The sequence below is a fragment of the Mesitornis unicolor genome, unplaced genomic scaffold (genome assembly GCF_000695765.1).
Source record: "Mesitornis unicolor isolate BGI_N332 unplaced genomic scaffold, ASM69576v1 scaffold23138, whole genome shotgun sequence".
Classification (NCBI taxonomy): domain Eukaryota; kingdom Metazoa; phylum Chordata; class Aves; order Mesitornithiformes; family Mesitornithidae; genus Mesitornis; species Mesitornis unicolor.
In genome coordinates, this window is record NW_010204167.1 from 1 (window position 1) to 14,619 (window position 14,619).

A 14,619-nucleotide genomic window follows, 5' to 3' on the forward strand; every position below is an offset into this window, starting at 1 on the left:
AATCCCTAACGTTCTGTGATTCTGTGATGACAGTCCTCCATGTGGTTGCTCACTGCATAATGGTTTTTGTTTCAACTATGAAGGAGTACACTTGGATAAGAGCAGGCCTTCAACTTTCTTTACCCTCATCCAACAGCTACTTAATGCTCTTTCCCATACTAGAAATGTTACTTAATCTCCAGCTTGAAGCAAAGTACTTCTTTTCTAACTTGGGGGTTAATTGTGAAACTTTAGGTATGGAGCGGAGGACCCTGATGCAGTCTGCACTTTCATTGAAACACTGTCTTCAGCCTGGTCAGCAGGCTTCAGACCATGAGGAGCCTGTTGGAACAGAAGCTCTGGAAGAAATAGTTCATGCTTCAGAAGTGCTTATGAGCTACCTATCTTAATCAATCTGGAGAATGTATCTATTATGTATGGTCTTTAGAAGGTAAGCCACTTCTTATTAAACATTCTGATTTCATGCCTATCCAATTTCAAGCAGGCGCTTACAGAAGATGATAACATTAGATATTTAGAAAGACTTCAGAAAAATGATTTTTAAAGACTGTGTGTGTCTGGACTCACCTGAAAAATGAGCTGGTTTAGAAAGTTTGATCTGAACCATCCCAATAATGTAAAATATTAATAGATGCATTTTCAAACCTTTATATTCTTGAAAGATATATGATGTTTGATATTAATGATGCCATTTTGTCCTAGCTATTGCCTTTTTAAAATTATTTTTGAAGTACGAAACATAAAAAATACCTGAGCATACAATTTCTTTTTAAGGATTGTTTGATGCTAACATTAACTAAAAAAGTTGTGTGGGTGAGGTGTGACCTTAACTGTGCCTTGAAATACTTCAAGTGACATAAAACACCCTGAGCAGTATGCGGTCAGCAGGAAGAAGCGAAGGTTTTCCACAGCAAAACAAACTGGATTTACAGTGTCCTTCAGAGCACAGGCGTGACCTTCAAAACGCATGGGGTTTTTTCCAAAATTATACATGAAAACCAAGAACAACACCGGATATTATTGAAAAGTCTGTGCCATGGAAATACCGATGCTACTGGGTCAAGGTACTCAGATGCTACGCTGCTGTATGAGTCCAGCCACGCTGCTACATTATTTTTCAGTGCTAAATGTAGCATTGGGGTTAGTTATATTAACATTAGCCGTATTGGAGGTTTTCTGGTTTTGTTTTTGGTTTTGTTTGTTTTTTTTCTTCTTTATTTAGACTATAAAAAACAATACTTAAAAATTCCAAGTATTTACTCTCGTAGGAAATCTGTTTTTTTCAACCCTGAACAGTATATATGTACGTATATGTCACTATGCAAAGTGAGATTCTATAATGAATTCACCCAGAAAAGCTCTTGTAAGTCTTCAAGACTCTTCTGCACTATAATGCAGTTTGGGGAGTGATAATTTGTATATTGTTTTCTTAAAAAAAAACAACACAGAAACATGCTCTTAATTTTTAAATCTCAAAATAGCCTTACCCCAGTTGATTTATTGCTTGTAGAAGATTTATCTCTGGCCAAATGCACTAAAGATAACAAGCATCTCTCTGGAGTCCCTTGCTTGTCAACTGCAGCTTCTTCATCACTATCCATACTACGACTTAGAAGTCGTTCATTCTCGGAAGATGCATCATTTTCACTGTAAAATGAACGATATGGTTATCTTAGTGAAGCCTCTCATGGGTTGACTCCAGTCATCTCCTTTTTCCTATCCTAAAGTAATGGAATAAAAGTGTCTTCCATTTTTTAAAATGCCCTTCCTCTGAAACTGCATTCACATGTCTAAGGTGTAGATACAATTCCCACCAAGTTACATGGTCACGCATAGCTTACAAGAATCCTTTTACAGAGGGATTTTCCAACCGAGGACAGTGTTTAGCCTACCTTACTCGTGTTACCCAGACAGGTTTGGCCACCAGGCAGCCACAAGGTGGCTAAACTACCACACAGTGCCATCCAGATGATGCTACAGACATGGAATTTCCTTGAGGCCTGGAGCAGCTATTTTCACTCCTCCTGCCTAAAGTGAAGGAGAGTCGTACTAAATGCATGTGTGCAAAAGCAGCACTCAGGTCCCAAAAATGGACCTTGCAAAAGAGGAGATGGAGCCCCAAGAGCTGATGAACTGGTCATGGAGGGAGTGGGAAGGGCACAGGTTTCTCTTGGTAACATCTGTCACCCTCTCTTAGAAACTGGAGGAGGAAAAGCCTCCTAAGGCATCCAGTCTTTTCCCTGCTGCAGCAGACTACCAGCACACCCATCGAATTTGTTGTGTATTCCCCTGTACCAGGATGGGGACTATGGCCCTTCCCCACTTCAGTCAAATGGGAAGTATGTTTATTTTTTACCCACCTTTTCACAGCCTTAGCTGGAGTTGCCGTAAGTTTTTCAAACTCTTCTTTCTCAGAGAATATCACGACATTATCTGCAGATTAACAATTGGAGAAATTTAAATTGGCAATGAGTTTCTAAACCGGTGTTTTGTCTCAGGAGGTGCTTCTGCTGGCAACCTTACTGCAAATATAAGTCTCTCTGCTACCTTTTTAATTGCTATCAGAGGATTAAGTGACATTCTGGAAGTCCAAAAGCTATTATGCTAATTCTGTAGTAAACTGACATGGATTTTATACAACTCAAAGGAGGAACTGTAATTAAGAGAAATGCATTAAGAGAATTTAAGCCCAATGTTGTCTTGGTCAGAAAAAGCAAAACTAAAGCAACTCATACCTTGCACTTCTTTCTTCTCTTCTTGGGTGTTAGCCTGAGCTTCAACATTTTTTACTGAGTGGCTCTTGCAGCAGGCTAGAATATAAAAATATACCATTAATTATTCTCAGAAGCTGTCTAAAAATAGCACTTGCAGCTAAAATTTCATGTGCTGAACAATTACCTTGAGCAGAAGGTTTTGTTTTCACAATGTAAAACATGATGATGAGGACAATGGCAATAGCCATTATGAAGATGGTAGACATTGCAATTATAAGGGCTGTAGCCAGATGTCCTTGTCCTGAAAGATCTGCTGGAATAAACAAAAATATTTTCATAAAGGAGCAGCTCTTAAGATCAGAGAACAGTTAACACTTTCTGGTCTGCTCTACACTTACATTTTGCACACTCAGTTGATTTGAGTCTTAGTTACTCATTAAGCACTGAAAAACTTAGTGTTACATCTCAAAGGCAAACTAATAAACAGTTTTTCAAAACTGTGACATTTATTCTGCAATTACCAGTTAACAGTATTCATAAAAATATTTGATGACATGATCCATCGGATACAAAGGTGCAGGAAATTGTATTATCTGCTAATAATACGGGAAGATATATGCAAGCAAGAGTAGCAGCTTCCCTAACACTGTATTCTGGGAAAGAACATAGAAAAGGAAAAAAAACCCAACAAACCAAACACAAAAAACCCCAACCAGGATGAGAGCTAAAATGACTGTTGATAACTACGTCTGTCTCAAAAGCTTTGCAGTAAAAAGGAGAGCACAATGCCCATGCAGAAGGACCAATGTTTTTCTAACAGAGACTTAAACCAGCATGGCTGGAAAGTTAATTTAAAATAAGGTACATGAAAAAGTATTCAGAAGCAGAACTTGAATGCAGCAGACTAGAACTGAAAAGCCACAAAAGGATGCAGAAAATGAGAGATATGCTAAAATGCATGAAAACTTTAAATTTTCTGAATTATATGTGTCCCTATTTGTTCACCAAAGTTGCCAGTTAATATGGTTGTCTGTACAATTGTTCCTCTGAGTCATTGTTGTGACTCGACCCACTCCACAGCACTGCTGGGCAGGTACGTGGGCTTTCGGGGAATTCAAAAGATTCACCCCCCTCGTAACCCACCATGTGGGGTCAGACAACATGATCCTCACAATCATGTTTCCAGACAATACCAGGAAGATCAGCATTGTCAGTATCTCATGAACTGCATCTTTCCTGTTGTGTCTTCTCAGGTTCACATATTTTTAAAATCTAATAATTTGGCTGGAGAACTGCTTATGTTAGCTCAATAAGAGACTGGCCATATTTGTGCACTACATTATTTTCACCAGTCTAAGCTAAGCTTTTCTGAGGCACAGTGCCATTTCTGTATGGCTACAAATAATGAGCTGAATTTGTTGCTGGCATTACTGAGTACAGTTTAAATCCATTTTAAGTCCATCTGACTAAAGCAGCAGTGTTGATTAACCAAGAAATAAAAAATTGTTCTGAATTATTTTTAATAGCAGTTTTAGAAATCTGCAAATAGTGGCAAAGAAACTCACAATAGATATTTTTAGTTCAGCTGCCCTTTGTTGATGCTATTTTCAGAACCAGCAGCTGCTAAATTAAATCTGTGAATGCATTCTTACCTTTGTGAGCATGCTGGTAAGGCGAGAAAGTGCTTGTGCCAGAGGTACTTGGGAAAATGGCTGAAATGCCAGAGGAAGCCCCCACACCTGCAATACAAACAGAAATGCCATAAACTTCCATGGTTACTATGTCCACTCACAGCAATAGCTTGGCCCAAGTAAACAGAGCCTTTGCTTAGCTTGACTGCATTTCTAATATGTTGAAAATTGCATTACAGACTACATTTTTGCATGGCACCTGGAGGGAGTGGAAGAAGTCAAAGTTCCTGAACAGCTACGAGCTTAGAATAAACCCAAGCATCTTCAGACACAGACAACTGTTACATATGGATTCCCACATTACCGATCTGTCCTGGATAGCTGTAAGTTTTCCAGGATCCGGTTGATAACGCAAACCATTTACAACCCCCACTCTGTTATTTGCAACCGCAGGCCCCCAAGTCCCAGCTAGCAGATTCATCAAATCGGTGCTCCCCACAAGCATCCTTCACCAGCAGGATCACTGCGAAACTCTGACAGTGTGCAAACCCTCATGACCCCACGAGGAAACCTAGGAAAGGTGACAAACACCACTGCTGAATGCTTCCCTGTTCCATGGAGCTGTATCATCCTAAAAGCGAATATTTCAATAGAATTTCCTGTAATCTATCTGGGCAGTATGTTTCTTATTACTCTCCCTGTCAGCCCAAGTCTATATTCTGGGAAGGGGGGAAATCCACAAAAACAGTGAAATGAAGAACTTAAAGGAATATTTCATGCTGGCAGAGCAGTGAGATTGTCCAATAGGGGTTTCCATGTCTAAATTCTACAGTTACGTTTAAAACCTCTTTAAAAATTTTAATCTTTCAGATGGTGTCATACACCAAGTTTTCAAAAAGTAAACCAAATTATAAATTAACATAATTTGACAATACCAGACAATACTGGATATTATTAGGAACAAGGCTGTTGATGGTAATGCTTTCATACAGGATGGTGTTGGCATAGCATTCCAATACAGAATAAAAACTTCAGGACTGGGAGAAAACATGCTCTTCATTCTCAAATAAGCATCAATGTCACTGGTAAGCAGGTTACAGCTACTGTCAACAGACGCTGAAAAAATGGCTTCTGGCTTGGAGCAGGGAATAAAATCCCTCCTGCTTTGTAGTAGCTGTCTATGGAAAAAGTCCAGTGATAGTTAAATTCAGCACACCTAAAAGCAAAAGACTGTCCCAGTCATCTAGTGAGGTGCACACAGCACAGGACTCCACAGGCTCGTTCTAAACGTGCTGTTCTTTTGACCTAGTAAATACTATGAGAAATTAAACCCACCAGGTAAACTTGACAGGAAATTAAGTGGTCTGGAGTTGTCTGAGAAATGTTCCCTGGTTAAGAACAAAGCTATATACATGCTCTTCAAATTAAGAGAAATGTTTTCTAAAAAGGAAAAACAAAAAATTATTACCTAACATAAAACACAGCAGCACATAGTGAATGAGAAATGAACTCTCTTAAAGTGGCCACAAAGTATGAGTTGCAGATGTCTCCAAAATGAATTTTGTTTAACAATGGCAAAACATCTTTCAAACCTCATTTGTTGGAAGGAAATGGATTCATTTATTCTAATAGTGGGGGGTTTTTTTCAAACTGAAGAAGTGTTTTTATGAAGTTTTAAATATACTAATTTGTTAATTCAGATGCTTTTCATATTATGCAAATGACAGGCAGATTACATAAGTCTTGCCTCTGGTCCCTTCTCTGTGACAAACTTCCTTTTAAGAATTAGTTATGAGCTCCAGAAACTGCACTGTAGCAGTAGAGCATCTAGGTACCAGTAGATGAAGACGTCATCTCCATGTAGTGGAGATTAAAGACAAGTAATTTGTTAAATTCTCAGCAATTCTTCACAAAATTGAAGCGAATCCTCCTTGGCCTCAACCTACGTATTTACTCATCATGGCTGGACAACATTTAGAAAATGGCCACAGCTGTAGCCCGAGACTTTCCTTCATGTCCACAGCTACCAGGCTTAAGTTTATTCGCGCAGTCCCCCTGGCAAATCCAACTGCAGACAATTGCAAATCTGTGCAGCTCTTGCAAGCTGCAACAAGTCAACAATAGCTGTTCTTACACTGCCTTCCACTTAACAAAGGCAAGCGCTGCTGCTGCATCTGCTAGGGGTTTATCTAACAAGCTTCAGCTCGTCTCCTCTATAATAAGTAAGTTTAATCAACTCTCCTCTCTGTCTTTTCCATCGTTTGAAACATGTAGTCATTGAAGTACTTCTGCCTAATCAATCTTTCAGTCATTTGGTATTGTTAACCTCACGTTTTTCACCTGTCTGTGAAAGGAAGCAGAGCCTTCCAAGTTGGGGAGTCATGCAGCAGCACGCAGCACAGGAACGGTAAGGAGGAAGGTCGTCCTTTCTTCATTCAGCGTCATCGTCACACTTCACCCAGCTCTACCCCACATCAGGATGTGGCGTATTGCCAACGCCATGCACACACACACACACACACACACACACACACACACGAACACACACACACACATGAGCCTCTCCTGTGCACAGGAGCAAGAAGCACCTTCAGCTCTGGAGCCTACGTGCAGAACTTGCTTTGCATGTGAATGGGGCCACCTCTTTTGTACTGCAGTGCTTGTTCTGGCAAAATTGAGGCTGATGCTGGAGCATGATGGATGGCCTTTCACATACACATAGGTGGGAGTTAGTCATTATGCATATTTTAAGCCTATTATCAAATTTAATAATTTGGCATATTCATTATGAGCCAAGATTTTCCTTTAGATGTGGCTTAGAAGAAAGTACCAATTCATGCACCTGCACTACAAGAGGAACCAAAAACGTCAGCTTCCGCAGAAGTTCAGTTCATATCGGTTTTGTGTGAGCAAAAAGAAACAGAACTCGTAGCTGCTGCTACTCCGACTGCAATGTCAGTCATTCCTGTGCACATCCAGCTTTGCATCCCAATCACATTATTAATTCTGGTTCCAATATAGATGACACTTACATAATCCAGAAAGACTTAGACATAGTTCAGGCAGAGACATCCTAAGGTGCTACAGGCACAACATATGGAAACAACTGTATTCTAAGCATTAAAGACTGATGGCTGTAATATAGCTGTGCAAAAGAGTGGTTTATATTCCTAGACACCTGTAAGTAATATTGCAGGAATGTGATAAAGACGTTAGGAAAGAAGTTTATCACTGAAGTTTGGTCAGCTTTTGCATTATACATGTTTTTAATTCAAAAATCATAATTTAGTTATAACTTTCTTGGAGTCTAAATACAGTTCCATTTAAAAAACATTGTTTAAAAGAACAATTGAACTTGCATTCACATTTGAATGTTTGGGGGTTTTGAACTCAAAAGATAGTTTCAACTTAAATTGCCATGCCGTCAGCCTTTTGTCCCCATAGCGAACAAATGCTGGGCAATAAAATAATTTTTTGTTTGTTTAAAAAAACCTTTTTGCTGTATGCAACAGGGCTATTACAGTTCATGTGTCTCAAGACAGATTTACAGTCAGAAGTGATGAGCAAAACTACCAGATTGGTAAGAGGAGGAGGGCACAGTGAGGGGAGGTTTTGCCAACGTGCCACTTGCAAGTGCTTGCGAATGAGTAAAATCTGATGCAGTAGGGGACCATATGTGCTCCTGGTATTTGTTGCTGTGGGTGTGAGCTTGCTGGGCCATGCACAGGACTGCTGCTCATAGCTAGCAACAGCTTTTTTTGGAAGTTTATTTAATACTTAATAGCATGTTATACAAATACCCAAAAATGTGTATACAACAGACTATCAGAGTGATCCTGAAATTAGAAGCATTTAAAAAATATCCTTATGTATATATGTATCTACTTCTTGCCACTGAAGGCAGCTTGCTTTCTCCTGATGCATCCCTCTTCTCACAGCCACGGTCCATCTATGCATGGCAATGCATGCTCATCACTGCCAGCTGAGCTGTGAGTGCTATCACTGAGACTGGTTTACAGGAGCGCAGTAAGATAAAGCACTCACACAAATAAATAACTAGGAGCCTGGCACATGAGATGAAAAATAAATTATAATGACTTGAAATTCAATAAAGGTAGAGAGTTTATGGCTGACAACATAATTGAAAACTGGATTATAACTAAACCTAGTCATAAATAAAGACCTAGATATTTGGAAAGCAGAGGTCAGAATTTTCAGATTAATGTAAATCTATATTCAGGTACTTACATGAAACATTTGGTTTCAAACTTAAGGAAACAACAATTCATACAGAAGCTCTGTGCACTTGGAAAGTCATGGAAGCTGAAGCTGCAGCCAAACACAAGCTCCTCTCTAAGGCATCTACATATGACTTCAGTAATCAGGTGTTAACCAACACTGAAAATATTGCACATTAATTGCCTAAATACCTCTAAAAAGTGATTATCCTAGACACTGGAGGATCACCTGGCTGCTTTTTATTTTACTGCCTTTTCAGGAGACATAGAGAATATTGTAGGGCAGGTTACTCTGAAGTTTCCTGGAGCCACAGGTAGATACTTCAGTTAGCGTAGGTAGATATTAAACCAGGAAGAGCATGAAGTAAATTGATTACTAAGCTAAAATCTCCTAAAAACAGTGACAGCAAAGTTTTCTCAGACTTTCATTTTAGATCTGGTCATTCTCACTGTAAGTAACCACTGCTGTTCAGACACATAAAAGGAAATATTTTGTACAGTTGTACTCCCTGTAATGTCTTTAACTGTTCTATTTCTGCCTTTTTTTTCGCCAGGGCAGGGAAGTGGTGATGATTATAGGCTGCGTGGCGCTACATTACAAGAGGTGGGATTTCATTGCATCTGCTGAAATTTTGTTTAGGATGCACTGGGAGCTCTAATCATTGCACAGTACTGGAAAGTCGTAGGCACACACTTCATGAATTAAACCTACCTCCAGGAATTCAGTGTTATCACCTCTTTCTCTGTGCAACACGACAGGGATAACTGTCATTAAACCCTACTACGGTGACTTTGGAAGCATCAGATGGAAGAGAATAGACAAGGAGCCGCTCTCCCATTTCCCCCAGGTCTTGATAGCCAGGCTGTGCAGGTGGTGAAAAGCTGCACCTCTGCAGGTTTTGCAGCTGAGCCTGGGCAGAGCGATGCTGCAGAAACCTTCAACGTTTCCCACGAGTGGGTGGTGCTCCCTGTGGGAGCTGCTGCTCTGGCACAGGTGAAAACATGAAAGTCAGTGGAGTTTTTCTTCAGGAGAGCTGCACAGGTGACCTCCTGAGGGATACCTGGGCCCAGCTTTCCCAGCAGTTGAAGACAGCAACCCCCGTATCTGCTTCTCAGATCCCTCCTCTTAAAGGTTCATGGCTGAGGCTGGCCAATTTTGTCCTAAGATTAGGTTCCTTTCCTAATATAGATAAACCCTAAGAGGATGAGAATTAGGCCATACCACCAGTGAACAATAATGAACTGCCCTCAGCATTTCTCCCATTCCACATGTGAAGATGAATGGGGTGTTCAGAGATCAGACAACTCAAGAAAAGAGAAAGAAAAGTTCGTTAGCTCCAGCTAACAAGCCTATTCATTTGTAAGCATAATTTGAAACAGAAGGGAAAAAAGTCCTGATGTCGATCATATTACAAAAGGACAAAACTGGCAAGGAAAGAAAATTAGTGCTATTACAAAGAATGGAGAGTTAAAATAAAAATCTCTGAAAGAATTATATTTCACCAATACAAGCGGTTTTGGCATTAGGCTTGTTTGTGTAAAGCTTCTCAGTTAAGAAGGCTGAGTTCTCAGTCTTCAGTACATGGGTGTGGAAGTGACCCCCTGATTACAGCTCATCACATTTTATTGTTCATCAGATGAACAATATAAATGAACTTTTAGATTTCTACATGCTATTTGTTCTCTGGTAATTAAGAGATGAATTGACTACTTTTGTTTTCCTTTGTTGTTTTTCTTTTTTTTTCTTATTTTTTTCCTTTTCCAAATCCACTATATGTAGTTGTTAGACATAAAACCTTACAGAGGTTGATTACTGCATCTGTTTTCATGTATACGACCAGCAAAAAAAGGTGAAAGAAAATAACAGTATTTTGTGTCTGTGCACAGGTATGAATATATACAATAGATTAAAAAGAAAACCCTCAATCAGTTGCCAAAGTTCTCAAGATCAATAATTTGTGAGTAGAAAAGGATTTGCGTATTTAATGTGATTGTGTAAATACAACTTCAAAGTACATGTTTTTCAAGTTTTTGTGGTGGAGTTTGATATTGTTTTCCTCCATCATTTTTTGAACTGGAATGGCAAATATCAAAGTTAGAAGAGCAGAGCAGAGTTAATATGCATCAACTGATAGAGGATTGCAGCTGCTAACAGCCACAATCCCTTCCAGCAGTAACTGTACCTCTCTATCACAGAAATTCCATGTAGGTTAAAATCTTCTACCTTTTGCATATAGTTTTACATTGTATAAAATAAAATTTAAAAAGAACCCACAACAAAAACACCCTATGTTCTCAGAGGCCTCAAGTGACTCCAATTCCAGAGGTGTTGACAGAAAATCCAGCACCATTAACTGTGGGAAGCCACATCTTAAAGTGGTTAGGTGCTCATTACCTCCATTCTTTGATTTGCATAGGAAACCTCTGCCTCCTCTACTTTTTGCAGTGCTGCTATTTATCACAGAGGTATAGTCATATTCCAATTTAGTGTCAGCAAGGGGCACTGATGGCTCATGATCTGCTGCATGCACAGCCAAAGGTCTCGTATCTTTGATGTTTTGGCACTTTGTTCCTCTGTGCTTAGCAGACCAGTTCTGAGGCTCCTACACAGTAGACTTGAGGGAGCTGCAAGATGAGAGCCCAAAAGTCTTACGCAGGTATTTCACAGTGCACAAGATATGAAAAATTGCAGTATTTATGGTGATGTTTACCCTTTTCCCAGTAAGAAAAAGCTTTCCTACTACACAACACACATCCTTATGCTCACATATGCACAGTCCTTGCCCTCTACATGCCCAAAAGCTGTCGCTGAAGCCCGCCATCCCTCCCAGACCGCAGAGCACTATTGCTCCCATCCTTCAGTCCAGAGAGAGAGTTTCAACACCATAACCTTGTGATACATTTACCCCAATTAAATAGCTGACTTCTGTGAAATGTTTCCCTCTCCTCCCCCTCTTTTCCATGCTATTTTGTGCTATGTGTCTCAACTCCCTTGAGAGGGGAAAAAAAAAAGTGACACAAGCCCAGCAGGGAATTTATCATAGAATCATAGAAAGGTTTAGGTTGGAAGGGACCTTAGAGATCACCTGGTCCATACCCCTTGCCACAGGCAGGGACACCTCCCACCAGACCAGGTTGCCCAAAGTCCTGTCCAACCTGGCCTGGAACACTTCCAGAGAGGGGGCAGCCACAGCTTCTCTGGGCAACCTTTCTTCCTAATATCCAGTCTACATCTACCCTCTTACAGTTTAAAACCATTCTCCTTTGTTCTATTGCTACCTGCCCTTGTGAAAAGTCCCTCCCCAGCTTTCCTATAGGACCCCGTCAGGAACTAGAAGACTGCAATAAGGTCCACCCTTACTTCTTTCACTTCCATTCCTTTTTACGGTAATACTTCCAGATGTGAGGACATGGGGTGTTCATCCTGTTTCCTCAGCCATTTCAAGGTTTATTGACTGTGTAGGAGATGAAAGTTGCACAGCAGGCTCTTGGAGTTGAAAGCTATTTGTTTACCCTTTGATCAAACCCAAATACTTTTCTGCCAGATAAAATGTATCATCAGGCAGATTCTTTGAGCAGGTTTCCATGCAGCAGCCCACATACCCTACATTTCTCTCCTTCTGGCCCTCTGCAATACGCCGGCCTGGCATTTCTTCAGCAAGGTATTCCGCTAGCTCAGGAGAGCACCACTGTCCTCCAACCCTCTCTCAGACCTGATGAAGTTCTGAAAAGGGATTTATTTGCCCTCATTTTTCTGTCCAGAAATGTAAAGCCAGAGCTTGTCACCCCTAGCTTCCTATTTTTAAGTAATTTGTTACCCTTGTTCTCTCACAACCCATTGGGTCACCCTTCTGCAGTGGCATGTGTTATCCAGCAGTGCTTGGAGGAAAGGAGCTCTAGAGAGGAAATACCCCTTTAGGTTGGGGTTTAGGCTCCTGAATGCAGTTCAACGCTCTTTTGAAGTCTCAAGAAAGAAATGGAAGATTCCTGGGACCATTTGGAGCTCTCATTCTGGGTCCTCCATCATGACAGGCAGTCAACAAACAGGAGTTGTAAACATAGAGAAACCATTCCTACTGAAGAGCTGATATTTCCCTTCATAGGACAGAAACTGTGAGCCCTTCAAGAGGTTCCTGCAGCAAGGCTGATTTTCCGCCTGGACTACAAATTATTGCCTATGAATTAGGGAGCAGCCATTCCAAACTGGGTCTAGAGGTTCAGACATCCTAAACCAAATTACCTGAGCTTAGTTATTTGAGGGATTTGGATTTTAAGAAGCTTTCCCACTTTTTAAAGAATTGTAATCAAATGGTTCATTTCATAGACATGATTAAAATGGTAATGTTGTCTAGGACTAATGCTTTCTCCTACCTTAGTACCCAATTTGTTGGTTTATGCACCTGCCCAAATTCCTCCCTAAGATAATATATATTTATTCTTGTGTTTGTCAAATTAAAAATTGCATGTGGTTAAATCAGTTGTGCAATTCATACTTTCCTCAGAGAACTAAGCACATTACGTATAGTACCTGCCAAATATCCTGCAAAAGACAAAGATATGTTTTTTTGAATTGAGTAATAGCCATAAGATTTTCTGGTAGTTCCTTGCCAGTAATCAGTGATCTACAACATGTTTGATACTACTAAAAACCCATTTCAGCATGAGACAGACCTTCAGAGCTGAGGAAGGGATTAACTTCTGGCTGTCAGCTAGCAGTGGGCATGGTTGTATTCCCATCAACAGGGCAACCAGCCTGCACATACATGCAGTAGAAGGTATGTCCACATCCTTTTACCAGATACCCTCATCTCCCACCGAGACTCCTAACCTCTCCATCTTCTTCCTGCATCTCACATTTGGGTCCTCCTTAGCACCCTTACCTCACCTCCTAATACAGACCACCAATGGACCATCCACTTTGCATGCACAACACCCCCATGGTTGCCCCTCAGCAGGAGCTCTGTGAGATTTGTGATTATCCTCTGGCTCATCTGAGCTCTTGCACTTTAGGAAACGTGGTAGCTCTCAGTGACCTCTCCTCCTTTGAAGCAGTTTGCAGCGCACCAGTGATACAGAGTTCAGCAGCATCTGAACTGAGTAATTGCTATTTATGTACACAAATAAACGCTCAGGGGCTTTTGTGTCAACCTCTGCTTTCAAATTAGGCAGGCATAATATTGCAATTATTTTCACGATAAAGACTAAGAAAATGGAACAGGATTTTGGGTTTAGATGCATCAGGTTTCTCTGGGAGACTGCCCATTTCTGCCTTTTTAAACAAAACAAAACAAAACAAAACAAACAAAACAAAACAAAACAAACAAAACAAAACAAAACAACCTTTTTCTCCTGATCTGCTCCGGATTCTCTGAGGGAGAGTTTGTTCAGAAACAACCTCATTTTTCCTTCTATTTTTCTCACTTTCTTTACCCCCTGAAGGAGAAAGCACATAGAGTCTAAAGGAGAAAGGATATGAAAAGATGTGATGTACATTTACATCTACAAAGTGCCCTATGTTTTCTTCTTAGCTGAATTGAAACTGAAACTGAAATTTTCTTAAATTCATAAGAAACACAGTTTTGTGACTTCCTGTACCTACTGGTTAAGGAACCAAAATAAGTCCTGCATGGGATGTCTTAACAGCTGAAAACTGGAGCACAGCTGAGCAATTGCAGGTCCTAAAATCAAAGGGCCTAATCTCTCCCTAAATGATCAACATTTGCTCCCTTCCAGGCAAGGCTGGTTGGAAGCAGAAATTGCTTTACCAGAGAGGGACTTATTGTTTGTACATAATAATCATCACTGCAAGACTTCATATTCAGCTTCCAGATGATTCCAAGTCAAAATCAGATAGAAATGCATAGAAATTGTGGGCCACTTACATTCCTTGGTGTTAGGAGGTGCCAACAAGCACGAGTAGCAAACCATCCCATATATGTTTCGAGGTCTGTTTTCCAGCATGTAGTAACTGAAATGAAAGGCAAGATGAGGCAAAACAGTGTGAATTAATATGCTAAAGCTGATCATGGTTCAGCA

General features: G+C 40.3%; 1 protein-coding gene across 1 annotated transcript in view; it reads right to left on the bottom strand.

The window, feature by feature from the left end:
* Nucleotides 1-1,487: 1,487 nt before the first annotated feature.
* EDAR (ectodysplasin A receptor) overlaps nt 1,488-14,619 on the bottom strand; it is a gene marked incomplete at its 3' end in the record, with an annotated part of 20,175 nt that continues 7,043 nt past the window's right edge. The window contains exons 4-9 of the mRNA XM_010190976.1: nt 14,466-14,551; nt 4,367-4,453; nt 2,899-3,027; nt 2,736-2,810; nt 2,361-2,433; nt 1,488-1,647 (exon numbers count right to left, since the gene is read on the bottom strand). Of these exons, the coding sequence (XP_010189278.1) occupies nt 1,488-1,647; nt 2,361-2,433; nt 2,736-2,810; nt 2,899-3,027; nt 4,367-4,453; nt 14,466-14,551 (610 nt within the window). The remainder of the gene's footprint in view (nt 1,648-2,360; nt 2,434-2,735; nt 2,811-2,898; nt 3,028-4,366; nt 4,454-14,465; nt 14,552-14,619) is intronic.